This window comes from Aedes albopictus, chromosome 3, assembly GCF_035046485.1.
Source record: "Aedes albopictus strain Foshan chromosome 3, AalbF5, whole genome shotgun sequence".
In the NCBI taxonomy this organism is placed as follows: Eukaryota; Metazoa; Arthropoda; class Insecta; order Diptera; family Culicidae; genus Aedes; species Aedes albopictus.
The window spans coordinates 2,526,347-2,552,093 of record NC_085138.1 but is presented as its reverse complement, the minus strand read 5'-3'; the positions used below and the strand labels follow the sequence as shown (position 1 = coordinate 2,552,093).

General features: G+C 36.8%; 2 protein-coding genes across 2 annotated transcripts; one reads left to right on the top strand and one right to left on the bottom strand.

Annotated features, from left to right (window-relative positions):
* Window positions 1-289: 289 nt before the first annotated feature.
* Window positions 290-4,446, top strand: LOC109411234 (multiple coagulation factor deficiency protein 2 homolog). Its single transcript, XM_019684745.3, has 3 exons — window positions 290-544; window positions 598-824; window positions 4,257-4,446. Exons 1-3 carry the CDS (start codon window positions 399-401, stop codon window positions 4,394-4,396), a joined length of 513 nt encoding a protein of 170 aa, XP_019540290.2. The 5' UTR covers window positions 290-398; the 3' UTR covers window positions 4,397-4,446.
* Window positions 4,411-22,521, bottom strand: LOC109411233 (uncharacterized). The gene is made up of 3 exons (XM_019684744.3): window positions 21,658-22,521; window positions 5,091-5,211; window positions 4,411-4,807 (listed from the first exon to the last, which is right to left on the bottom strand). The coding sequence occupies exons 1-3, from the start codon at window positions 21,937-21,939 to the stop codon at window positions 4,527-4,529; spliced, it is 684 nt and encodes a 227-aa protein (XP_019540289.3). The 5' UTR covers window positions 21,940-22,521; the 3' UTR covers window positions 4,411-4,526.
* Between the last annotated feature and the right edge of the window lie 3,226 nt (window positions 22,522-25,747).

Genomic DNA, 25,747 nt, shown 5'->3' with positions numbered 1-25,747 from the left:
TCATCTTCCAAAACATGTTTAAATCAATTTTAGATGACGAAAAATGATATTTAGATCAAAATCAAAAAATTGGGTATTAGAGGGTTAAACAATACAGTACAATTTCAAAAAATGACTAATATAATTTTAATCAAAACATTTTAAATGAATACTCAATATTTGTCAAATGTTTCAAACATAGGGTGACTCTGAAAAACATAACATCCCTTATGTAATCATTGCAATCTTTCCCTAATAATAGAACCTTTTACCATTGCGCATGCGCGACAACTGTCAGGACGAAAATCGATTCGTCGTCCGGAAATCACTGTTTCCAAACGAATCCATTTGGTGCTCCGTTTTATTGCACAAAAGATCCATCCCGACCATATTGTTGTTAACATTCATTCTTCCAAAGGATGATACAGCTAGCAGTAGTTATTATTAACATACTCGTCGTAGGGGACAAATTTAGCCCTACAGTTGCCAAAGGACCTCACCATCCGAAAGGAGATTTCTCAGCCAAAGATAGGAAGTTGGACGAGCACTTGCGTGCTCAAGATAAGTATGTGTCATTGTTTTGAATTTGATAGAGAGGCTTCAACGATTGCATTTCAGTCACATCCAGGAGGACATGAAGCAGTTTTCGTTCGGCGAAAAAGAACTGGCCAACATGTCCGACGAGGAGAAGAACTTTTACTTTTTCAAGTTGCACGATTCCGACAATAATGACCACTTGGATGGATTGGAGATACTGCATGCGGCGACACATCATTCAGACGGCCACGTTCACAAACTGGATCCGAACACGGGGGAGGATGAGTCGGATGATAATTCCGTTATAGGTAAGATGGTTGAGCATTTCCTTGCAGACTGCAAAAAAGGGTCTGGGACCATTTGGACAAGGGGAACTATTTTGAATTGGTTGGTACTACATTCTTACGTCTTCGGGTTTGATCTAGATCGGCTGAAACTGATCTAGATAAGATTTATCCTTCAATACGATGCTCTAGCGATCTCGATATGTTTCTTAGAGAGTTGGAGCTTCGGTAAAGTATTTTGGATTGGTTGGTATTACATTCTCACACCTTCGGTTTTCATCTAGATCAGCCAAAAAGTTCTAGATAAGTTTTTTCTTCCAATACGACGCACTAGTTTCCTTGATTATATCCTAGATAAATTTTACTCATTAAAATGATTACTAATACTACTTTCAAAGTAATCAGAATCCTCAGATATACAAGTTATAAAATTTTCGAACTCACTGGCGCCGTCTAGTGACAAAACCGTGAAAGGAATGGCCCATCAACTGTAGAACCTTAACTTTCTAAATGCTTTGCCAAATAAACCATCTTTCTAAATACTTTTATGTTCCTGGTGCACTTGGAGCATAAGAGGATCATTTCTAAATATGAAAGTGTTGTAGATCTAGTTGTATATGTTCTAGAAAGAAAAAAAAAACTTATCTAGATCAGTAACAGCAGATCCATACTAAAACCGAAGATGTTAAATGTAATAACTATCAACCTAAACCACTTTACCGAAGATTGCAGCTCTCTAGGCTGCAAGTTTCAGTGTTCTGGAGAGACATACATAATAAACTCTAGAGCAGTTACAGCCAATCTAGATCAAAATCGAAGGCTTGTAAATGTGGTATCAATAAATCCAAGACACTTCTTCAAAGACTCCAACCCTTCAGGATGCATAACCAGAAAACTCCATAATCATGTCAAAAGATACAACTGATCTAGATCAGTTTTGGCAGATCTTGTTCAAAACTGAAAAAGTAAGAATGAATTACTAATCAAACCAACGCACTTTGCCGAGGACTCCAATGCTCTAGAATGCATATCTAGAACACTAGAGTATCGTATTGAAAGATAAAATTTTTCTAGATCATTTTTAGTCGATCTAAATCAAAACCGAAGACGTGAGAATCACAGGTAACAATTTGATGCTGTACAAACGTTTCTCCAACTATTTTAAATCAGCCTTCATTCGAACAAAAGCTGAGCACAAGAATCCTTTATTTAGCTCCTAAACATCTAATTTTGGTGATTTTAATCAACCTTTAGCTGATTTGAGGTTCATTGGAAGGCTGATTTAAGACCTAATATGCGCATAGCCAGTAATCAATTAAATTTATTAATTGTTTCAATGTGCGTCTATTTCCAGAAGCTATGTTTAGGAATGTATGAATTAATCTGTGGGAAAACTGGGAATTGAACTCGAACCTCCTGATTTATAGTCACTCACCTTAGCCCCTACACCACACACAATTGTATACATATCCTCGAAAACAAGATCAATACTTGTCGATAATGAATAGTCAAGAACATAAGTTGAACTAAGTCTGTATTGTGACTGAAGAATCGATGTAAACCCCACGAAAACATGCTTGGGTCAACTGTCAAAAATTATTTGATTAAAGGTTGAACAACAGATGAATAATTCTGTATGTTGGTGTATGTTTTAAAGCTGGTAACCCAGATGAATAATATTCTATTCAACTTGATATTCAGCCATCTATGTACTGCTTATTAAAGAGGTTGAACAAGCAATACTTCAGACCAATATTTAGCTTTCATTGTGTTCAGCCATTGACACCATTAACCAGCTATTGTTCAGCTAATACTCTCACTGTTCAGCATTCATTGTTACTTGGAATGTAATTCCAACCAATTCAAAGCACTTTGCCGAAAACTTCAACCCTTTAGGATGTATATCGAGGACACTAGAACGTTGTATTGAAAGATTAAACTTATCTAGATCAGTTTTAGCAGATCGAAATCAAAACTGAAGCCATAAGAATGTAGTACCAACCAATCCAAAGCACATTGTCGAGGACTCCAAACCTCTAGGATGCAAACCGAGAACACTACAGCGTCGTATTGAAAGATAAAGCTTCTCTAGATCAGTTTCAGCCGATCTAGATCAAAAGCGAAGACGTAAGAATGTAGTACCGTAAACCGGGGTCAAATTGATCTCCGGGTCGAAATTGATCAGACGTGTTTCTAAAGCATATTTTAAATAGTTTCCTTACACAAATCGAATAGTACCTGATTCCTACATCACGGTACTTGGAAGGAAACTTTTCAAAATAAGCTTCATCTAACAGAAACACGTCTGATCAATTTCAACCCGGAGATCAATTTGACCGGTTTACGGTACAAATAAATTCAAAATACTTTGCCAAAGACTTCAACCCTCTTGGTTGCATACCCAGAACACCAAGCATTGTTTTGAAAGATAAAACATATCTAGATCAGTTTCGGTAGATCTAGATCAAAACTGAAGACGAAAGAACACTAGAACGTTGTATTAAAAGATATCTAGATCAGTTTCAGCCGAACTAGATCAACACCATAGTCATAAAAGTGTAGCACCAATCAATCTAGACAACTTTGCTCAAGACCCTAACCCTCTACGATGCTTGGCTCAGAGCACTGTAGCGCTTGTTCTTCGAGAGCCACAATTGATCGTAGCTAGGGATGTTCAGGATACTTTTTATCACGGTATTTGGATTGTTAACGCATTCAGTCAATAGCAGGAATTAGTTATTTAACTTTTTGTTGTTTTTTTTTGCAATTTTTTATCGTAATAGGCTGTTTTACCTTACGCTAATCTGCCAGGAAAAGGCCTACTTTCCTACACCAAATGAACAGTGCTGTAATGGTCCATTACAGCACTGATTTGCGTTGCGTAATGAACCATTACAGCACTGTTTACAGTTCTGATCAACTTCTTGATGCTTTCCGGACGCAGGTTTGAAAAATTGTGACATCTGCACAGTATAACCTGTTATGATCAGACTTTCTTAAACATGGCTATTAACATCAGTGTGCAGTTTAAGGTAAAATTTTGTTAAAAACTATCTTCAAGTGGTAATTTATGAAATTGCAAAAAACGTTGTACGCAACTGAGTGCAGAACTCGACTTTTACAGCACTCGTCGTAATTATCCAACTCGGCAAGCCTCGTTGGGTAAATGTACGACTCATGCTGTAAAATTTTCATTCTGCACTTTGTTGCGTAAGCTACTATTTACGGTCGAACAGTTTTAAGCATTGTACATAACTATAGCTATAACTATAGCGATAACTATAGCCTGCAAAAACTGTTAAGATACTACATGTATTAACAAGTTATTTAGTCCGGGATTAGTTAGTTTATCTCTAGAGATCTTCATTAAATTTCTAATATAGACTGATATATTCTTCAGACCTAGAAAATGAAAGCATTGAATTGAATTAGTATTATTTTCTGTTTACAATGCAGATGTGATCGACGACTTCATTGCATATGCCGACTTGGATCAAAACGGCCTACTCACCTATCCGGAATACATGAAAGCCATCAGCACGAATGATTGGAACAAAAAAGTGGATGTAACGGAAACGCCTCCTGAGATTGTTTAAATGGATTTGAATAAAGTTTGGAAATGGACTGTCATCGCTCAAAACAGAAACCACTTTTATTCCAACCAGAATTCCTTGCTTATATTATGAGATAAACTGTACACACCGACAGAAGACTACGACCACGTCCCTACAAATGACAAGGATAGATCATCTCGCACGGTGCCCCTTGAAGTCCCTCCATGATAGCACGATCCAGTTGAATCAACAGGTGGTTGTATTTGCTGTTTTTCGGAATTTCCGGGTCGAATATTTCCGCTCCCTTGACCAGAGCGCTGGCGGCCCTGGCGTACTCGTTGGCCGTGTGCGGTGACATACAAGCGCTTTGCAACATGCAACCTTCCTGGCCGGAACCTTCTGCCGCTAGGTAACCAATCATCAGCCCCGGCTCACCCGGATAGAAGAACGATCCTACAGCAGCGGAACGGAGAAGAGGAAAATTACATATGTAGGACTGAGTGGTGCCAGAATTGCATCATTTCTATTGTTACCGCAGCGCATTAACGTGTGTCGCCCAATTTACCCAGATAATTTTCCTGTCTATTGTCTTAGATAGAAGGCAGTGCGACGACATATGTAGTACACAATGCATAATGACAGCTTTGGGTTTTGGTTTCGCGTCTTGCGTGGCCGTGGTTGTTATGACACAGTAACACATGTCACCTTTATAGTAGGTATGGGATTTAAAACTTACCGCCTTCGCTTCTTCCGCGGCCGTAGGCACCCCAGTTTCCGGCACCGATCAGTCCGGCAGCAAAGATCAAAGCTTTGAGAAGGAACAGTATGAGCAGATTGGTGAGGTTGAGACTCAATACCTGGAATACGAGAATTCGGTTAACTCAACTTAAGTGTGTAGATAAACAATATAAGGTTACCCGAGCAGAGGAAAAAAGCTCAATAATAGCTTATTTTGATATGGAGAACAAAAAGTGATATTTGTTTGTTTGAGATAAGAGGTAAAAGTACTGAACATAATATCTCAATTTAACTCCTGGAACATCATCATCATAGCACATTTAGCTCTTGATAAGATCTAGCCAATAGCAGTAAGCTATTCGATTGATCTTAAAATATCATATTTTGCTATTGGTTAGATGGTTCAATAACAAATTTTTGCTATTATTTTCAGTACTTTTACTTCTTATCTCAAACAAACCAATATCACATTTTGATCGTCAGTACTTGAACTCTGCCCGGGTAGCCTTTCAAAGTTTGAGTCCCCCTTTTGATTAGGATCGAATAATAAAAGACATATAGAAACTATCCTCCTCTTGTGCTCCTGTTATAAGAAATGCATGTTTTTGCCTTTCTCGTACACCAAGGTGTACCGAAAGGCTATATGTTCACTCCAAAAATGACTTTTTGATAGAAGGCCCGGAGGGTCGAGTCACATATACCAATCAACTCAGCTCGACGAATTGAGGTGATGTCTGTGTGTGTGTATGTATGTGTGTGTGTGTGTGTGTGTGTATGTGTGCGTGTGAGTATGTGTGTGTACAAAATAAACTCACATCACTTTTTGACAGTAAACCTCAACCGATTTTAATGACCCATGGTTCATTCGACGCGGAATCTGGTCCCATTGTTTCCTATTGAAAATGGTTCGGATCGGTCCAGCCGTTCCGGAGTTATGGCCATTGAGGTGTTCCGGATCGGTACCCCTAGAAGAGGCCAGACATGAAAATGTACCAAACCCATGCTAGCGACCCATCAAACCATGGCATTTACGATTATCTGATGAACGGTAAGCAGGAAAATAGTCTCCGACCATATCTGAAACGGTACTGTTCCGGAACCGGTACTGGGTGTCCCGCCGGAAGTGGCCAAATATCAAATTGAACATAACTCATGTATGCGACACATCAAACAGCGGCATTTTCGATAACCTGATGAACGGTTGGCAGGAAAACAATATCAGACCACATCTGATCCGGTAGTGTACCGGAACCGGTTCCGGATGTCCCACCGGAAGTGGACAAATATAAAAGAGTACCAAACCCATGCATGCGATACATCAAACAGCGGCATTTTCGATAACCTGATGAACGGTAAGCAAGAAAACAGTATCAGACCATATCTGAACCGGTAGTGTTCCGGAACCGGTTCCGGATGTCCCACCGGATGTGGCCAAATATAAAAGAGTACCAAACCCATGCATGCGATACAACACATAACGGCTTTTCTGATAACCTGATGACTGGTTATCAAATAAATGGGTTAGGACCACATTAGGGACAGCCGGTAGTGCCGTAACCAGTTCCGGGTGTCCCTCCGAAAGCGGCTAAATATAAAATTGAACTGAACCAATGGGGCCGTTCATAAACCACGTAGACTTTTTAGGGGGAGGGGGGGGGGGGTCTGGCCAAAGTCTACGTTTCATACAAATTTCAAAAAATTTGTATGGACAAAAGTCTACGAAGGGGGAGGGGGTGTCTGAGATTGCCGAATTTTGGGCTACGTGGTTTATGAACAGCCCCTATGTATGCGGCACAGCAAAGTTAGCATTTTTTGATAACCTTATGAACGTTAGCAAGCAAACAGGTTCAGACTGGTGAAAAAAAAATGTTTTACGCATATGGTCCAAATCTCAACCGTTACGTAGTAATTGAAATGTACATGTTTTTGACTTTGCTTGTCTCAAACTGGTTATAACTTGAAAATGGTCAAACTTAACGCATTTGAAAGATTATTAAATTTGCTACCAAAAAAGATCTTGGAATCTATTGGTTTAGTTAGATAACTCAAGCAAAAGTAGTGTATTGCCTTTCTCGTACACTTAGTGTACTACGTTCACTCAAAAAACGATTTTTCGGAAAAAGGCTCGGAGGATCAAGTCACATATACCAACCAACTCAGTTCAACGAATTGAGATTATGTCTGTATGTGTGTATATGTGTATGTATGTATGTGCGCAAAATAAATTCACTCACTTTTAAGGCACTTCCCATTGGCCGATTTTTCGAATTATAGCTTGAATCGAACCGGAATTGTTTGCTATCAAAAATGGTCCAGATCGGCCAAGGCGTTCCAGAGTTATGGCCATTTCAGTGATCCGGACTAGCAACGGTAGAATGGGCCGTATGTAAAACTGAACTAGCCCCATCATGCGATACATCAAATTGCGGCGATTTTTGTAACCTTCAGCACGGTTGACGAGTTTTGTGCGGAAATCAACACTGGAGACCAGAAGCTCCACGATGTCGGTCCAAAATTCAAGATGGCAGCCAAATGGTCAAGTTGGCGGCTCAAAATTCAAGATTTTGGCTGTTTAATAGAGATTTAGGCTCTTAAAGCATGCTATATGGGAATATTTGATATGGGGAAGATGTCTGGACTCCTAAAATGGCGACTAGAATATCCAAGATGGCGGTCTGACATCCAAGATGGTGGCTTCAAATTCAAGATGGCGTCTGTTTAAAGAAGTTAAAGGCTGTATGCCATATAGGTATATTTGGTATGGGGAAGATGTCCGGATTCAAAAAATGGCGACTAGAATGTACAAGTTGGCGATCTAAAATTCAAGATGACGGCTTCAGTTTCAAGATGGCGGCTGTTTGATGGAGATTTAGGCTCTAACGGCTGTTTAATGAAGTTTTAAGCTCTACAACCATGCAATATTGGTATATTTGGTATGGGAAAGACTTCCAGAGTCCAAAATGGCGATCAGGATATCCAAGATGGCGATCTAAAATTTAAGATGGCGGCTCCGAATTCAAAATCACGGCAGTTAAATGGAGTTGGGCTTGAAACAATGCATTATTGGTATACTTGGTATGGGGATGATGCCTGGATTCCAAAAATTACGACTAGAATATCCAAGATGTTGGTCCAAAATCCAAGATGGCGGCTCCAAATTCAAGATGGCGGCTGTTTAATGAAGTATATTTTTCGTAGGGAAGATGTCTGGACGCCAAAAATGGCGACCAGAGCATACAAGATGGCAACCTTAAATCCTAAATGGCGGCTTCAAATTCAAGATAGCGTCTTTTTCATAAAACTTTGAGGCTCAAACATTAAAAGCCAGATAAACGATATGATTTCTGGTATCATGAAATGGATTTCTAATAATTGTATGAAAGTGCGATATACATCAACATTTCGCTTGAGTTTTAGGGAACGTTTATAAATTACGTCCAATATTTGGAGGAGGGAAAGGGGTCTAGGAAAGTGTGACAGTACGTGTATAAGGTATAGGGAAATAGCGTGACAGAGGGGGGAGGGGGGTCTAGAAATCCCAAAAAACGATGGACGTAATAAATGAACCTTCTCTTATTGAAATGGGGTTTCGAAGGCACGAGAAAGGCGCCATCACCGTTAGGTGGATTAATTAGGGTTTTTAGCTTTGATAATCATGGCTCCACCCCAGTATTTGAAATACCATTACCCCGAACGCCACATCCTAAAAACCTTCATCCTGAGTGGGTTATTACCCCGAATCGTTCTAAGGATCGGCCACCCTGGGAATTTTGATACATATATATCTATCTATCTATATATATATAAATGAGTTTGAAGTTCCTTTGAGGCAACAAAACTCGGGAACGGCTGAACTGATCAGGATGACTCTTGCATGGTTTGATTCGTATTCATGGTGGCTGTGTTTATATGCATAAAAAGTTACGAAAATCAACTTGAAACAAGAACAATTGTAAAATTACTGAAATTGTTATGAGCGGGGGAGACATTCGAAACGAACGCACTAAAACTAATCTAAGAGTGCGGTGCTGCAATGACCCCACATCAGTTGTCTGTCAAATTATCACACCAAAATGGCAGTACTGGGCAGTACAACGTCTGCCGGGACAGCTAGTCTATATATATAAAAATGAGTTTGAAGTTCCTTTGAGGCAACAAAACTTACGAACGGCTTAACCGATCGGGATGACCCTTGCATGGTTCGATTCGTATTCATGGTGGCTGTGTTTATAAGTAAAATAAACTTACGAAAATGAACTGAAACAATAAGAAAATTGAGAAAGTGTTGATTTTTATGACCGGGGAAGAAAATCAACACGATCGAAATGAAACCAATCTAGAGTGCCATGTTGCAAGACCCTAACAATTGTCAAACCACTACACCATGGCAAGACAAAGTTTGCCGGGACCAGCTAGTATCTTCTATATATAAAAATGAGTTTGAAGCCCCTTTGAGGCAACAAAACTCACGAACGGCTGAACCGATCAGGATGACTCTTGAACGGTTCTGTTCGTATTCGTGGTGGCTGTGTTTATATCTACAAAAAGTTACAAAAATCAACTAGAAAAGTAAGAAAATTCATAAAGTACTGATTTTCCATGAGCTGGGAAGGAAATCAACACGACCAAAATTAAATCAATCTAGAGTGCGGTGCTATTTTGAGCTCAACAGTTGTCAAACCATCACAAGACGGCAAGACAAAGTTTGCCGGGACAGCTAGTTTATCATATATTTTTTACAAAATCTTGGATTACACCAAAACTTCCATTTAGGTAACGAGTCGGGACTGCCTAAATCGAATTCATTACCTAAATGGGTTTGAGGATTGCAAAGAAGTTTAAGAAGGGCGAGTTAGCTGAAGATTTAAAGGGGGCCATGCGGGGTTTCAGTGGGATTTCATGGGACTTTCAGGATTTCAGGAGAGGGGGGTGTCAGAGGCGTTGCACCGGGGGGGGGGGGCGTATTTTCGGGGAATTTCGAAGGGATCCGACAGTGTTTTAAGGGGATTTCGTGTGCATTTCAGAAAGCTTCAGAAGGTTTTTTTGGTGAGTTTTAGAGGCGTTACAAAGGCGTTATCGGGGTCAAAGGGGTGTTAGGGGGATTTCGAAGGCATTTCAGACAGCTTTAGATGATTTTCGGCTAGTTTCAGAGGCGTTACTCATGCGTTACGTAGGCATTTTTGGGGGTTTCTGAGGGTCACAGGTGCGTTACTTGGGATCCGAGGAGGTTTTAGAGGGATTCCGAAGGCATTTTACACAGTTTCAGATGAATTTGGCGAGTTTTGGAGGCGTTACGTAAGCGTTTTGAGGGGTTTCAGAAGGTATCAGGTGCTATCAGTATCTTAGAGATTCTTAAGGACAGACTTGTTAGAATCCCAAAATGGCCGCCACAATGGCCGACTTTAGCACCTACTCACGATTTTGAATGCACAAATCTCTTCGTAAACAAAACCAGCGCACCTGAGCTTCTTATTTTAAGCTTATAACAAGTGAGCGAGAACAGAATAATAAAATGCACTGTTGTTTGAAGCTTGCTACTTCAGATTTGTGCGTCTGAAGTTCTGATGCACTGTTTAAGCGGAATTTCAAGACGTTTGTCCTTAAACAAACATTGAACTTATTACTTGTCAGCACAAAGTTGCATGAGGCTGTGTAAAGCCTGTATCCGCAATAATCGGGACACAGAAATACAGCTGCAAGTCTGAAAAAGATACTTTAAAATTGCTCTAATTTGGCCTAACAACATCTTAAGATGTGTTTATTCCACCTACAAAATTTCATGCGAATCGGTGCAGTACTTTTTGTTGTAGCAATGAATAAATATAATGTGGGCCATTGAATTTTGTACAGCCCCTAGTTTTGCTTATAAGCGCTGTAACTTTTGAATTTAGCAAAGGAAATGGCTGAAATTTTAAACACAAACGTCTCAATTTACATTTGTCGCACAGGCAAAATTTCAAAAAAATCGATGCACTATCAAAAATTTTATAGCCGAAACATGTATTGGGACTGAACGTGATTTTAGCCCCTCAGACAGCAATTAGTCAGCACCCTTTATTGTTTCGATTGTACTATTGGAAGAACTATATCAATAATCATCAACTTTTGCAGGCATAATATACACATATTCAACTACCTCCTACGCAAATTTCATGAAAATTGGCAGAGAAATTTAAAAGTTATGGATAGGCAAACACCTTTATCAACACCAGTAGCTTTCAAACCAATCGATCAAAGTTGATGAAATTTTGCAAGAAAGTGTCTCTATAAGTATCATAATTGCTAACGAAATTTCATAATTATCAACACAGAACTTTAAACTGTAACGTAAATGAACCATCTATGGTGCGAATTAAAATTGGTTATAAATAAAAAAAAAATTAAAATTTTTCATCCACAGTTAAAAGTAATGCGTCGAATTTTATGAAATTTGGCACAAATAATAAACATACACCAAAGAGTTTTCAGTCAATTATTTGGCCAATTTCACCGATCATTGCAGAGCTACTGCCATACTTCTGTGTCCCCATTTTTGCGGATACAGGCTTTAAGCATGGCTCAATCACAAGTTGTGCATGTAGGTTCGATGACTTTATGCTCTAGAAAGTTCTTAGGAAACCGTAAACAGTCCCAAACCACCCCATCCCCCTCATTGCTCCTCCCTGAGCACGCCCTGAACTCCCCTTAGCTTTACTTGCAACTTGATTCCCTTAAACCAATCTTAACGCCAATCTATTTAAAACACTCCAACTGCTCTGAACACATTCAGATTCCATTTAGGTGTAACGTTACCTAAATGGAGAGATCTAAATATATTTTACGTAAATGGATTCGACCTAAATTGAGGTTTGAGTGTATTGGAAGTTCTGATAATAATTTGCCAAAATTTTGTAGAGATTTTATGATAAATGTAATAAAATTCCCAAGGTGGTCCAAAATACATCCACTACCCTATGATTATATATTTTGAACCAATAAACCGGTTTTCAATATTAACCTTCACGTACCCGACCGCCGACAACTCATTTTCAAAATGTGGGCATTTCGTCAATTTTCATCCATTATATCATGAACGCTCAAAATTTCATTGCATTGAGTTCATTGAATCCGGAGATATAACAATCCAAAGTTGGCTATCCGATAATTATGTCTTTTTCTAGAATATTTCTAACATCATGTAGAGTAGCCCGATCTTTCTCAAATTGAGTCCATTGATAAACAACTAGTTATCCAACTTACAGTAAAAAAAAATGAACATTTGTATGCACTTTTCGAAAAGTTATAGCTAGTTGACCATTTTTTGAAAAGTGGAAATTTTACCTGTCCCGATCATTTTGTCTATTCCCTGTACGTACACTCCCGTTCAAAAGTTTGGGGTCACCCCCTCAAAAACATGTCATTTTTTTAGGCCCATATCTCCGCCAATTTGCGTCCGATTTCAAAACCCTAGGTTTCATTCAAAAGATAATAAGTCAAAGAAACTTTGAACATGATTTAAAAGAAACTTTTTCAAAAAATTTTGTATGTAAACTTAACCCAAAGTTGCCAAATTTTCCAAAAAATGAATATAAACTTACGGCAGTGTCGCTGGAAATTGGGTCGACCAAATTTTAAGATGAGAGCGGCAATATGACCCATTTTCTATTAGCTTTCAACTGCTTTTTACAGAACTTAGCTAAAAAATCTAGAAAAAAAGTTATTAAGTTAATTAATCCTTGATGTCATCGACCAAAAGTTTGGGGTCACCCCTCAATATGATGTATCGGCCAAAAGTTTGGGGTCACTTTCGTAAAACATGGAAAAGTGATTTGGTGATATCTTTGTCATCTATAGTTCAATTTCAATTATTTTTGGCTCATTTCAAAGATAATTAACTAAATTTACGTTTGTTGTCTTCAACTTAACGTATTTAACGATTTTTGTATATAAAAATGTTATGTAAAGTTAACACATTTTACCACGCTTCAACAAATGAGGCAACTTTACGTTAAGTTTTAGTATGTAAATTTCAACAAATATGTGTGGTTCAATGTCTATGCAGTAAGTATCATTCATTTTGTTTCAAATAAGCCAAGAAGAATTAAAATTGAATGAAAGATGACAAAGATATCAACAAATCACTTTTCCATGTTTTACGATAGTGACCCCAAACTTTTGGCCGATACATCATATTGAGGGGTGACCCCAAACTTTTGGTCGATGACATCAAGGATTAATTAACTTAATAACTTTTTTTCTAGATTTTTTACCTAAGTTCTGTAAAAAGCAGTTGAAAGCTAATATAAAATGGGTCATATTGCCGCTCTCATCTTAAAATTTGGTCGACCCAATTTCCAGCGACACTGCCGTAAGTTTATATTAATTTTTTAGAAAATTTGGCAACTTTGGGTTAAGTTTACATACAAAATTTTTTGAAAAAGTTTCTTTTAAATCATGTTCAAAGTTTCTTTGACTTATTATCTTTTGAATGAAACCTAGGGTTTTGAAATCGGACGCAAATTGGCGGAGATATGGGCCTAAAAAAATGACATGTTTTTGAGGGGGTGACCCCAAACTTTTGAACGGGAGTGTATTTTCAAAAAAAAATCAAGGAATCGTTTGGAATTCTTTCGAAAATTCCATTACATATTCCTCCAATGTATCACAAAGCTTCACTTCAGAAAATCTTGCTTCAGAAATTCCTCGATCAATACCATAAGAAATCCTTTAGGAATTTCTTTAGAAATGCTTCGTGAGACTCCCCTAAAAATTTCTTGAATGATTGATTAACTAAGAAAACTATTCACAGATTTCTTCAAAAATTCGTTCATTGATTTCTTTAGAAAATTCTCCATGGGTTTCTTCAGAAATTCTTTCAGTTCACAGGTCCACGAACCAGATTTATGAGGAAAGACGCATTCAACGCCTTCAAATGAGTTTTAAGGCAAATATGGTCTTCTACAAAGTTGTTCCTAATAATAAGGCCCTCTTAAAAATGTGCATGAAAATTAGGGTGGTCCATATTTTCAAAAAAAATGGTAATCAAACTTTTTTATTTGCAAGATACATTCTTTATTATTTACTGGATACATTCTTCTGGAAAGTTGTAGATCTATCAATTTTGAGCAAGTTTGCTGAAGATACTTTTTATGTAGCTTCAAAATTGACCGATCTAGAGGTATTTTTTCTGAATAAGCTTAGGGTGGTTCAAGAAAAACCGTTTTACTGGCTTTAACTTTTTCAGTTTCGATTTTTCATCAAAGTCGCCCAAGAGACACTTGTAGATCATTTGAAGACGCGTCGTTTCGTGCGCTGAGATGGTTGTTATATCTTTTGGTTCAAAAGTTACAGGCGTTTTTCTTAAAAAATCATAGTTTTTTAAAAAGGGTTTATGATGGGTTGGGGCAAACATAAAAATATCTTTTACCCGCATTCAAAAGAAGAAATGTTGTTATAAAACATATCAAAAAATTAGAAGGGTGTTGTTTTTGTAACTCAAGTGAAAAATACTTGAAAAGTGCCTATTTTTTTCTAGAAAATCATCAATATCTTTTGAACGAAATGACGTAGCAACATTCTCAGCGCACGAAAATGCGCGTTTTTGGAAGCTCTAAAAGTGGCTCTTAGGCGACTTTGACGAGAAATTTGAACACCTTTTTAAAAAATTATGATTTTTAAGGAAAACGCCTGTAACTTTTGAACCAAACGAGATAAAGACCATCTCAGCGCACAAAACGACGCGTCTTCAAATGCTCTACAAGTGTTTCTTGGGCGACTTTGATGAAAAATCGAAACTGTAAAGAATAACAAATAACAGAAAACCGGTTTTTCTTGAACCACCCTAAGCTTATTCAGAAAAATACCTCTAGATCGGTCAATTTTAAAGCTACATAAAAAGTGTCTTCAGCAAACTTGCAAAATTGATAGATCTCCAACTTTCCCGAAGAATGTGTATAGTTATTCTTGCAAATAAAAAATTTTGGTTACCAATTTCTTTGAAAATATGGACCACCCTAATTTTATAGAGGGCCTTATTTTTAGGAACAACTTTGTAGAAGACCATATTAATCTAGAAAATCATTTGACGGCGCTGAATGCATCTTTCCCCATAAATCTGTTTCGTGGACCATTCTGCATTGTTACTATCCCTAACTTGTGTTTAAATTACTTATAATCTGTGTAATACCCTGTTTTCCCTAACTCTGTTATATATGTAAGAACTAATAGCTGCAATTGTAGTTTTTTTTTTTTCAGGCGTGTCCTTTTGACTCGTCCTGTATTCCCCTTACCTTGGCCCGGGATGAACCTGCCTATGGCAAGAAATCCCATAATAAAAAAAAAGAAAAAAACATCTCCAGAGTTCCGTAACTTTTTTTTCAGAAATTGCACAATGGATCCAATACATAACAATAATACTACAATACATTCTATTGTCTACAATTCATTATATTGTTATTGTACGGTTATACAACAATACCTTCTATTGTATAAAAAGTTCAAACAATATCAGAACAATAAAATATTTTGTTTGCGTTTCTGATTTGTTCGAGAAAAAAATATTTTCTGTATTGTTACGTTGCTCAACAAACTCTACAGTAGTATGAAGTATTCATTTACAATACAATTTATGGTGCATAATCATACGTTATATTGTTCTTATATTGTCTTCTACATGGTATCTAAGGGTGGAGCGGACCTGGTGTGATAGTTAGAACACTTGACTATCACGCCAAGGACCTGGGATCGAATCCCACTCCCAACAAACTCACAAAATGAGGGTTTTTCCTTCGGAAGGGAAGTAAAGCGTGGGTCCCGAGATGAACTAGCCTAGGGCTAAAAATCTCGTTAATACAAATAAAAAAAAATGGTATCTAAGTAAAATGTATTGCGAATGTATTGTAATGTAACAACACATAATATTGCATTTGCATGGGACATTTTTACGAGGGTTTCTTAGACCATCTTCCAAAGCTTTATTTCAAAAATACATATTTCAGGGAATCCATAAGATATTTCTTTCATAAAAAAAATATTGCCATAGTATCTTTCAGAAATAGTTCCGGAGATACCTTCAGTAATTTCTGCAAACTTTTGTAAATTATAGGCTGAGTCAAATATCGTGAATTATCTTTCTAAAATTTAAAAATCTTTGAAAAATGTAAAACATAGACAGGTAATAACGTTCCCGTTGCTCTATCAGACTGCACAAAAGGCCGAGAGTATGACGTTGCCCAGTTTCTCCAATGATTCCTTTAAAAGTTCTTCTATGCAGCGGTTCCTAAATTGCACTTATGATATCTTCAGAAATTACGCCACTAATTCATTCATAAAATCTTTCAAGGATTCTTTCAATAAACCTTCCAGGAAATCTTTAAGAAACTTCTGCTTCCATCTGGTGAAGATATAACGAAACTACGCCTAGAATTTTCAGAAGCACATACCTGGAGCACCAAAAGGCGGTTAGCACTGATCACCACCAGCCGTAAACCATTCGATCAACTTTCAGCGCCATCATCATTTATTTCTTCAGTACACCCTTTCTACAGAAATCCTCCTGGAATTCGTTATGTTTTCCATGGAATTTTTCTGAAAATTCTTCTAGGGTTTCCTTTAGAAAATACTTTTGAAGGAACGAGAACCCGGATAACAACTAACCAGAGGATGTCTGATGAAAACCATTCCTTCACCATACAGTGTACTAGCTACATTAAAATGTATTGTAATTGAATAGTTCACTAAAAGCTTTGCACATTGTACCTACATACATTTACATCAGATCTTTATGTAACAATATATTTTACTGTTTTGCTTACGTTTGAATTATTCACTTTCCAAAAATATTATTTTTCCGTGCACTTTCTGGTTTTTTCTTAATTTAAGACTTTTTCCGTGCTTTGTTTTTTTTATGTTCGCGACTTTTTGAAGGATAGAAAGGCAAGAGAAAAAAGTTAGTAAGTTCAAAAAACATTAAAATTTAAAAAATGCAGGATAAAATGTAATATTATGTGACAATCAAAGTGCCCTAAGGACTGCAGTTTCATGAGATAAAACGAGAGAGGTATGTAGAGTGCGATAAGAAGAATGCGAATAAGGACTGTATCGAAAAGTAGTTGAAAATGTTCAAAATTATCTATCTCGAAGCTGGATTGGTCTTTTCACTTCGGTTCTTCTATGAAATCGTCTCAATATAATTAACCTTAAAATAGCAAAGAGATATTTTGGAAATGTTTAATATTATTGAAAGTAGGATTGAATGAAAACACCTAACAAAATAAAAATCTGCACGAAATGCCAACTCTGAAAAATTTTTCAGCATTTTAACAACCTGTAGCAAATAGAACTTGTGCTGTAAAAAAATGGAAAATATTGATTCTTGTTAACACTTACGTACACATAACATATCATTCAACATCGTCTTTAAAAATGCTTGTTATCGATTGAGAAATCTCCAAAACTTATAAAATAGTCGATCCTTAAAATCCTTTATTTTCAAGTCCAACTTTGACACTATGCTTAACATATCTTCAAAGGTTATGAAATTCCGTTCTCTGTTGAAACTACCTTGTCAATAAGTTTTAAAATATGACCAAATAAAAAAAATGCGAATTTTTCACCTTGTTGAATTTATATTTGCGAATACGTGATTTGGAAGAGCAGTGACAAAAGGGGTTCCTCAAACATGATCTTTTTTAACGAATTGTGATAAAACGAAGTGGAACTTTTTCTTGAAAAAATAGTTTACCTATATCATGAGCATTCTGAGAAAGAATATATTTGCGCAAAAACATTAACCATTTTCGAACATTATCGCTCATTTTTTGCAATTTTAGTTTTTTTTTATGGTGTGCAAAATTTAGAAAACATGTGTTCAATATTCCTGGTAAAAGACCAGGTTGAATGATTATTATTCAAAAATTAATAATGGCATTTATTATTTCTAGGGTTTATACAGAATCTTCAATACATAAATTACTTAAATATTTAATTAAATTATATTTAAGGCTGTTGTGAACATTTATAACTACTTTACGATACACTTCTTATAGGTCAATCCAGGAAGACACATACCTAAGACTGATTACCGTGAATCAATGAATGACGTTCAACGCGAACCTCTTTGTATTTGCATTTAGGGGAGTTTTCTCCCATTCCCTCATTTGATCTTGCCTTTTACCACAACCGAATCAAATGCGAGTGGTTAAATTTATCTTTGACATTGAGCCATTTTTAGACTGGACACTGAAGCGATTTCTAATATAGGTTCATCTGCGGATTCGCTTATTAAGTCTGGAACTTATATTTGAATCGAACTTGACAGTTCTCTCACGAGTTAACTTCTGAGAATCATATAGTTCGACATTATTATTTTATGTACTATAACAATATAACTTATTTATTTCGTTACTCACTTCATGCAACTACATTAGTAGTCTAATAACAATTAGCACACTTGACATAGTTCCATCATGCCGCTCAAAGTGTTTCCACAAATAATGCTTAGTTTGCAAAACCCAGTCATCTGGCTGGTGGGACATAGGAGCCTACGCTTCAACTGTTATTGTAATTGAAGACTATCCAGACTTAGACGTGCGCGGTCTTGTATATGAAGAGTTATCCAAGCTATTCTGGAAAATTTCCAAAGCTCATTTTATTAATGTTGAACTTGAAAGCTTCTAGTCCGACCTATCAAAAAGAGTTCTATTTAATTTTATTTTCAGGCTCGTTTCGCTAGAAAGCCTAAGATTCACTGTATGTTTGACCACATTACGTCTAATTGTTTTTGTATTTTCATTTTTACAATGGTATTTATTGTAAAACCATATGGTTCTAAATAGTACTGTTTGGTTTTTCCAGGAATTCTTATATTTCTATATTACACGAAATGGTTTAACTGCACTGCTTTTTTACTGCAAGTCCGGTAAGTGCAATAAAATTTGTTAGCCCAAATTTAACATCAATTAACGGGTTGTTGAAGCCCATTGAAGCCCGTCTGACGATGCAGTTATCGAATTTCGTCCGCTTAGTGAAACATAAACATGTTGCAGTTATCGAACGTCTACTGTATTGTATTTTATTGGTACGTTCCTTATTCAGAAATTCTTTTAAATAATGCCCCAAAAAATCTTTCAGTAATCGGGTTTTTCCACAAACTCGTAAAGGTTTTTTTGCACGAACTCCTCCAGATATTTCCTCGGGAATTCTCCAGATATTCCATTGAAAACCCAGCTAGAATTCCTCTAGAGATTCCTTCATTATTACTTTAAATCATTCTAGGAGGAATTCCTCCTGGGGTCTCTCCAGTTCATACAGAGATTCTTTCGGGAGTTCCAGTTATATTCCTCTGTATGTTTCCCAAGATTTTTTTCAACAGAAATTCCATTCGAAATTACTCAAGAGATTTTTCGAATTCTTCTCGGATTTGAATTTGATTTGATTTGACAGTATTGATATAAGTTACTTTAAATTTAATTTATTGCTGGGTCTTCTGATTGATTAAAAACACATCGGTAAGTTATGCATTCAATCATAATTGGTGTTGGTCATGTTGCCAAATTTATTATAGTTTTGCGATTATTTAATGTCGTTAGCATATCTAGTAGCGTGGTTCAAACATTCGATTTTGCTCCACACCGATAATTTGTTTCGTAACCTGATTCTATGCCTTCTGCCTAAATTTGAACTGATTTCGTTAAAAATTCAGAGTGCATAAGCCTTTCAAAGTTTGTATGGAAATTACTATGGAGAAACTATGTTTTTCATTCAATCGAGGATTAGTTGATCCCTGATACACCTATGCCACTTTATCAGCAACAACTTCTCCGAAGACCTCATTCAAATCGGAGGGTTCATTAATCAATTGCCGTTTTTTTTATCCAGAATCAAAATCTTTGCTCATGATGGTAAAACTATTCGATGGACATCACTGCATGCTATTTGCAGTGAAACATAGTAGCCATGATTTCTGTGTGCTATCTTTGGCGCCATGTGCAGCAATGTTGCCTGCTGGGGAGGCATCCGATTTGATTGCGGTCTTCGGTGAAGTTGCAGCTGATAAAGTAGTCTAGGAGTACCAAGGATTAACAAACCCTCAAGGACACATAGGGAGTTTCCCATTGTAATTCCCATACAAACTTTGAAGGGCTTGTGCAACCTCAATTTTTATCCAAATCAGCTCAAATGTTGAAAGAAGGGATAGAATCTGGCTACAATTCGAAAAAGCGGTGTGGAGCAAAAACGATTTTTTGAACCACCTTAAGGACAGACTTGTTAGAATCCCAAAATGACCGCCACAATGGCCGACTTTGGCACCTACTCACGATTTCAAGCGCACAAATCTCTTCGTAAACAAAACCAGGGCATCTGATCTTCTTATTTTAAGCTTATTACGGCAAGAACAGAATAATAAAATACACTGTTGTTTGAAGCTTGCTTCTTGAGATTTGTGCGTCTGAAGTTCTGATGCACTGTTGGAGCGGGATTTCAAGACGTTTGTCCTTAATAACTAGGCATCTGTTTGAATATTTTTGCCTTTCTCGTACAACAAAGTTGTACCAAAAGGCTATCATTTCACTTCAATAATCTTTTTTTTTATGGAAAGCTCAGACAATTAAGTCTCATATATCATACTTATAAGAGGATTATCCATGGTGACATACCTAACTATGTTAAGTAAACACCACCGCACTATCTTGGGATATACCTAATTTTATAAATCGATTACCCTTAGGTAGTGACGAGTAACTATTTGGTTTGTAACATGTTGATTTGAACATCTGATGATTGAGAGTAATTTATAAATCAATTAGACCAAAGTAACCTAAGGTCATCCATCTTATCGTAAACTTTTGTCCAACGCACTCTTTCACCAATTAGGTAGTAGAGAATCTTTCCACTATAGAGCACTCCGAGGTTAACACATAATTTGTTAATAGTAGTTTACGCAACAAGGTGCAGAATGAAGATTTTTACAGCACGAGTAGTACATTTATCCAATGAGGCTTGCCGAGTTGGATAATTACGACGAGTGCTGTAAAAATCGAGTTCTGCACCAAGATGCGTACAACGTTTTTTGCAATTTCATAAATTACCACTTGAGGATAGTTTTTAGCAAAACTTGTTCATCAAACCGTACACTGATGTTCATAGCCATGTTTAAGAAAGTCTGATCATAGCAGGTTACACTGTTCAGTTGTCACAAATTTTCCAACCTGCGTCCAGAAAACATCAAGAAGTTGATCAAATCTGAAAACAGTGCTGAAATGGTTCATTACGCAACTGAAATAATTTTTGCAATTTCTCATCGTAATAGGCTGTTTTACCTCACGCAAATCTGTCAGGAAAAGGCCTACTTTCCCACACCAAATAATCAGTGCTGTAATGGTTCATTCCTTGCGTAATGAACCATTACAGCACTGTTTTCAGTTTCCTCAAGCGGTAATTTATGAAATTGCAAAAAACGTTGTACGCATCTCGGTGCAGAACTCGATTTTTACAGCACTCGTCGTAATGTACAACTCGTGCTGTAAAAATCTTCATTCTGCACCATGTTGCGTAAACTACTATTCCCTGGACACGATCACGCTCACCTGGCTATTCCCAGCAGATCGACTGATCATTTCCTTCGCGAACGAAACCGCCAACTGGCCTGCAGGACTCATTATCAAATCCTTCGCCGTTTCTGCAAACCCTCGTCCCATCGAAGTAGAAGGCCCTGTCTGAGGCCCACCATGCTGCTGCTGCTGCCTACTGTTCACATTATAATTCAAATCATTTCCATCGAACTCGTGCACATTGCAACTGATTTCACCGATGATCAATGCCAATAGCACTGCCCCCGTTGCCAGCAGAGGAATGTTCCAGAACCTCATCCTGCTTCCGCTCGGTTATTGCATACACTTCTTTTTATCGCACAAATACTTTGTTTTGTTTTTCAACGCACGTGTTTGTATCCTAGATCGACCCCGGCTCTTGTATCATGGACAAGTTGCACAAAACTGAGCCTTCTGCCGCAATTGTAGTAATATAAATATCTTTTCTTCGTCTGGCCCAAGTGTCCCTTCGACTGGAATGCGTCTACCTGAGCTACCTGTCCTCCTGGTAATGATTGAACAAAACAAAAAGTCAACAATAAAATGTTATGCCTTTTCAAATGCTCAGGAAAAAACTAAGTCACCGCAAGCAAAAGTAAGAAAGAGACGCCAACCACCAGCGTGCTCTTCATTCGATCGTTTTTCCTAAAATTAACTCATTTATGTACCCTTTCAGGGACGAAACAACCAACGACAGATAAGTAGGCGACGGAGGGGTCTCTAAGAGACCTTTTTTCCTTCTGACTGCGCGCACACAATAGATCAAGCTACCGACTACTGCGATGACATCCATACAATGCATCATCATATGTAATGCCGTCGTCTTCGCTACACATGGGCCTACTACTGTGGTGACGGCGATCGTCTTTTTAACTCGTTCATTGTTGCGATCTGGCAGGTTTTTAGGGGTTTGCTTCCTCATGGAGCTCCTTAGGCGAATTTGAACCAGTCGGAGTGGAAAATTTGACCATTTTTTATTGTTTCCAAAACAATTTGTAGCATATAAGATCACCGCAAAGTGACGACCCAACGCCAGCTAAACAAGGTTGGTTACAAAAGGTTAACAAGAGTCAAAACGATTTTTGATCTGTTCTTTACATAATAATTCGTTCCTGGAAAGGAGAGATTGTTTGGCTCTGTGGGAAGTGATAAAAGAAAAGAACAGTGAAATGCTTTTTGGTGTTCTGTCTATAATCGCTTATCAGTAAAATACGACGAAATTGCGCATCTACATTAAATAGAGCTCAAACTTTGCAATACTAGCTCCCTATAACCGATATAAAAAGAATATTTTAAATTACTGTTTAGAATTGTTGGGAAGCAAAATATTGATGATGGACCACTATCAAGAAAATGTTTAAGAGCAAAGTATGGCTGACGTCACGCTATGAAGTATGACTGTCATAATATGATGGCATATTATGATGGCATTTAAAAATTTGGCCTACTTACCAATCACATGTACAAGAGAAAATGTTTCAGTGTTAAAACTATTTAACTAGGTAGTTATATAGGTACAATTCACGTTCACCAGAGTAAAAAAACTTGTTAAAAATGTTTTAAAACTTTTCAAGTCAGGTTTCAAACTATTTATGACACAAGTTGCAAAATGATTTTTTTCAGCACGAATGAATAAGACCAGTGTTGAAAAAACGAGTTTTGCAACGAGTTGCATGCAACATTTTTTGCAATTACTGAAAAGTGCCATGAAATTCGATATTTCCTAGCTACACAAATGATTTCCAAGAGGAAGATCAGGTCGACATCCAAGCCTGTCATCGAAAATTGTTTGATCAAGTAGGCTATTCAACACGGAGCAATGACTGTCACACACAAGCAGTGCTGAAATAGTTATTTATACAACGAGTTGCGAAATGATGATTTTTACAGCACGAGTCGTACATTGGATATCGTACATTGGAGTCGTAGTTGGATAAATACGAAGAGTGCTGTAAAAATCGAGTTTTGCAACGAGTTGCATACAGCATTTTTTGTAATGACCAAAGTTAGTTACTAGAATATGATCATTTCCGTCAGTATCATCATGTTTCGCGGTAGTTCAATGAGACCGAACACGTGCTCCAACATACTAGACCTGAAGTTTAGATCAAGCAAGCTGTGCTATAACCAACTTGCACAGTAGGTTGTCCCAAAAATTGCACATGGTCGAAAAGCTTGGGGGCTCACCCTGCAAATGATAGCTAAGGGTGTTAGAAACAAACTTTTGTATGACGGCAACTTTCAGAAATGACGTTTAGAGGTCGCCCCGGCGAGATTTTTGAAAAATGACAATTTTTCGTAATAAATTTCATACAAATATTTTTAACCGTACAAAAATTGGCAATGCCCACTATTTTTATATTTTTTACAGCTTGATATAGATCCAAACTACCTGGGAAAAATAATTAACGACATGTTTTGAAGTTAACTTTTTGATACTGAATTTTTGAATTTACTAAAATTAGTTATTTTTTGATATACTGTGCATTTTACCCATCATAAAAAGTATCTGAATCTAATTCTAATTTAAAACAATTTCCATAAAAAGATAGGAAATTTTATGAGGAAAAACTTTGCCGAAGACAGCATGGCGTTTTTTCTATCCGTTTTAGAGTTATTCACAATTTACTATTTGGTGAAATTTGAATTTTTGGGTATTTTTCTAAAAATGTCGTATAAGAACTTCTAAAAACACATACAAAGTAAAAAATCACGTATGCTCAACAAGTTTTTGTTTTAATTATGTTTAGAAATTATGGTGGCATCATTTATTGAATTTTTGTTTCCGTTGACAAATCCATTTTCTTTGATATAGAAAGGCACCCACTAGCGAGAAACTTTATCATTGGGTTCCATTTTGAGATGCCTCAGTAGGCCATTGCATTTTTAACGGTTATGTACTGTCAATGGTTTATACGAGCATAATACACAATCAAACGCACGGCACATTTTCTATATCATTTAGAAGGTGATACATTCCGCAAAACATGCCGTTTCGGTTTTCAATGATGTTGTTCAAATCGTTCAAAGACATGAATAAAACGTTCTAGTAGTCCCTATCATTTTAATCAACATATAGGACGATAAAAATGACGTCACTTGTTTACGTCCTAAACTGTTGTTTACCAATAATAGCCTACCTTGTCTTATTGTATGCCGTGTATGTGTTATGGTAATCAAATTGTTCTAACCTTGGATAACATTACGTTAACTCGCTGGTTCATCTTATCCCACGCGTTTCAATTTGCCTCAGTGTATCTTATTTTCGGTGTTGATAAGATATTTCAAGTCAGTAAATGTAAAAGTAAAAAAGACATGCTCTGCTTTTTAGAATGTCTTGAATTGGAACTTAGTATCTAAAAATTGGTACCTATTCTTACGTAAAATGTTCGTAATCGCGATTTGAATTTGGTATGGATCAACGTATTCGCCTTTATTCACTTTGCCACTGTTTCCTGGGCTGTTTCACTAATCCAGGACTCATACGTCTCCGTGCAGAAAAATAATTGAGAATAACGACAGGAAAGTAAGATAAACGCGAAAATATGGCTCAACATTTTGTGGAGAATATCTTTAAAAAATCAATAGGCAGTACGAAACTTGTCAAGAGAACTAGCTTTTTAATAAATTCTGCTAGTTAATTTCTATACGAAGGGATTGAATAACAAAAAAAAAATAAATAATGATGTCACCATAATTCCATAACACAATCGAGACAAAAACTTGTTGAGCATACGTGATTTTTTACTTTGTATGTGTTTTTGGGAAGTTCTTATTTGACATTTAAAATAAAAATATCTAAAAATTCAAATTTCACCAAATAGTAAATTGTGAATAACTCTAAAACGGATAGAAAAAACGCCATGCTGTCTTCGGCAAAGTTTTTCTACATAAAATTTCCTATCTTTTTATGGAAATTGTTTTAAATTAGCTTTAGATTCAGATACTTTTTATGATGGGTAAAATGCACAGTATATCAAAAAATGACAAATTTTAGTAAATTCAAAAATTCAGTATCAAAATTTTACCTGTAAAACATGTCGTTAATTATTTTTCCCAGGTAGTTTGGATCTAAATCAAAGTGTAA